This window comes from Lagopus leucura, unplaced genomic scaffold (assembly GCF_019238085.1).
Source record: "Lagopus leucura isolate 7727_CA_CO unplaced genomic scaffold, USGS_WTPT01 33329-0_obj-0_obj, whole genome shotgun sequence".
NCBI classification, from domain to species: domain Eukaryota; kingdom Metazoa; phylum Chordata; class Aves; order Galliformes; family Phasianidae; genus Lagopus; species Lagopus leucura.
Window position 1 is genome coordinate 1 of NW_024964090.1, and position 1,582 is coordinate 1,582.

At 62.5% G+C, this 1,582-nt stretch overlaps 1 protein-coding gene across 1 annotated transcript; it reads right to left on the reverse strand.

Moving 5' to 3' along the window:
* Positions 1-77: 77 nt before the first annotated feature.
* Positions 78-1,013, reverse strand: LOC122191541 (geranylgeranyl transferase type-2 subunit alpha-like; the record flags this gene model as incomplete). Its single annotated transcript, XM_042891828.1, has 3 exons — positions 966-1,013; positions 464-565; positions 78-202 (listed from the first exon to the last, which is right to left on the reverse strand). Coding segments are annotated over exons 1-3 (230 nt in total), but the record flags the coding sequence as incomplete, so codon positions are not given.
* Positions 1,014-1,582: the final 569 nt, after the last annotated feature.

A 1,582-nucleotide genomic window follows, 5' to 3' on the forward strand; every position in this document is an offset into this window, starting at 1 on the left:
CCCCCCATTTCCCCTCCCGTTGCCCCAAAAACCCACCCCCAAAGCCCCGCCCACCCCCCGAGGCCCCGCCCCCTCACCAATCCCCGCCCTTGCTCAGCAGCGCCGCCCTGCGGACGTTCCAGGCCGTTCCCACATCCGGGTTCGCCTCCAGCACCGCCGCCGACAGCGTCAGCAGCTCCGCGTCGTCATGGCAACGTCCCGCCTGAGCCGGAAGTACGGGAAGCAGCGGGCGGAAGTGGCGTCAGAAAGAGGCGGAAATGAGGTAAACAAAAATGGCGTCAAAAAGGGCGGAAGTAAGGGCGCATGGCAACGGAAACGGCATCAAAAAAGGGCGGAAGTGGAGTCAGCGGAAATGGCGCCAACAAAGGGCGGAAGTGATGGCACACGGCAGCGGAAATTGCATCAAAATAAGGGCGGAAGTCGATCTTGAGGGGAGAGAAGGGCGGAAGCGGGCAATCGGTACCTTCTCCAGCAGGGCGGCCATGTTGGCCCGAAAGAGGCGGAGTTTCTCCTCCCGTTGTCGGCGGCGTGCCGCGTCCGGAGGGCGGACCTTCAAACGGCCGTGCTGGGAGAGATGAAGGGAGAATGGCGGATGGCTGGGAGGGCAGAAAGGGGGCTGCAGGCCGGACTGGGAGGCGCTGGGATCTAATGGAAGGGCGGTGGGACGGAATGGGGGGTGATGGGAGGGGCGTGAGGGCACTGGGAGGAAGGGAGTTGAACTGGGAGGCACTGGGGGGGAGTTTGGGGCGCTGGGATGGGATGGAGCGGAACTGTGAGGCAACTGGGGGCCTTGGGATGAATTACAGAGCATTGAGAAGGACGGGGACGGCACTGCGGTGCAACAAGAAAGAAATAAGGGGAGGGCAGGGCGAGATGGGACGGAATGGGGTGGGACGGGAGGCAGGATGGCGAGGAGATGCGGGCAGAAAGGGAAGAAATGGCGGCGTTGCGGGCTGCGGACTCACCATGGCGACGGCAGCGGGGACAGCGGAGAGAGCCGCGCCGCGGGGCACGACGGGATGCGGGCGGGGAGCGGACGCGAGGCATTGTGGGATGCAGCGCCCCGCGTCGGGGCCGCCATGTTGTGGCGGGGAGGGAGCCGTGATTGGGTGAAGGGGCGCCGTTGTTGGGCATGCGCAGTAGTAGCTTTCGCGGGGTGTTGTGGGATATAGCGAGGCTTGCGGAGGGCGCCATTCTTCTCATACTGAGGTAAATGGGGAGCGCCGCTTTGATCAGGTGCAATGGCGCTGCTTCCCGAAGAGGGGAGATGAGGGCTGTAATGACGCGAATAAAGGACGCGGTTTGCGTCACGCACGCGTCGCTTTTGGGACGGGGATTGTGAGATATAATATGGCACGGAGAGCGCCATTTTAAGTACGCAGAATGGCGTCGCTTCCGGAACAGGTGCATTGTGGGATATAACGTGGCGAATAGAAGGCGCCGTTTTCTTTTTGTAACGCGCAATGGCGTCGCTTCCGGGAGGTGTGCATCGTGGGATATAGCGTGGCACAGGGAGTGCGCCATTTTAAACCGGCATAATGACGTCGCTTCCGGGAGGTCTGCATTGTGGGATATAGCGAGG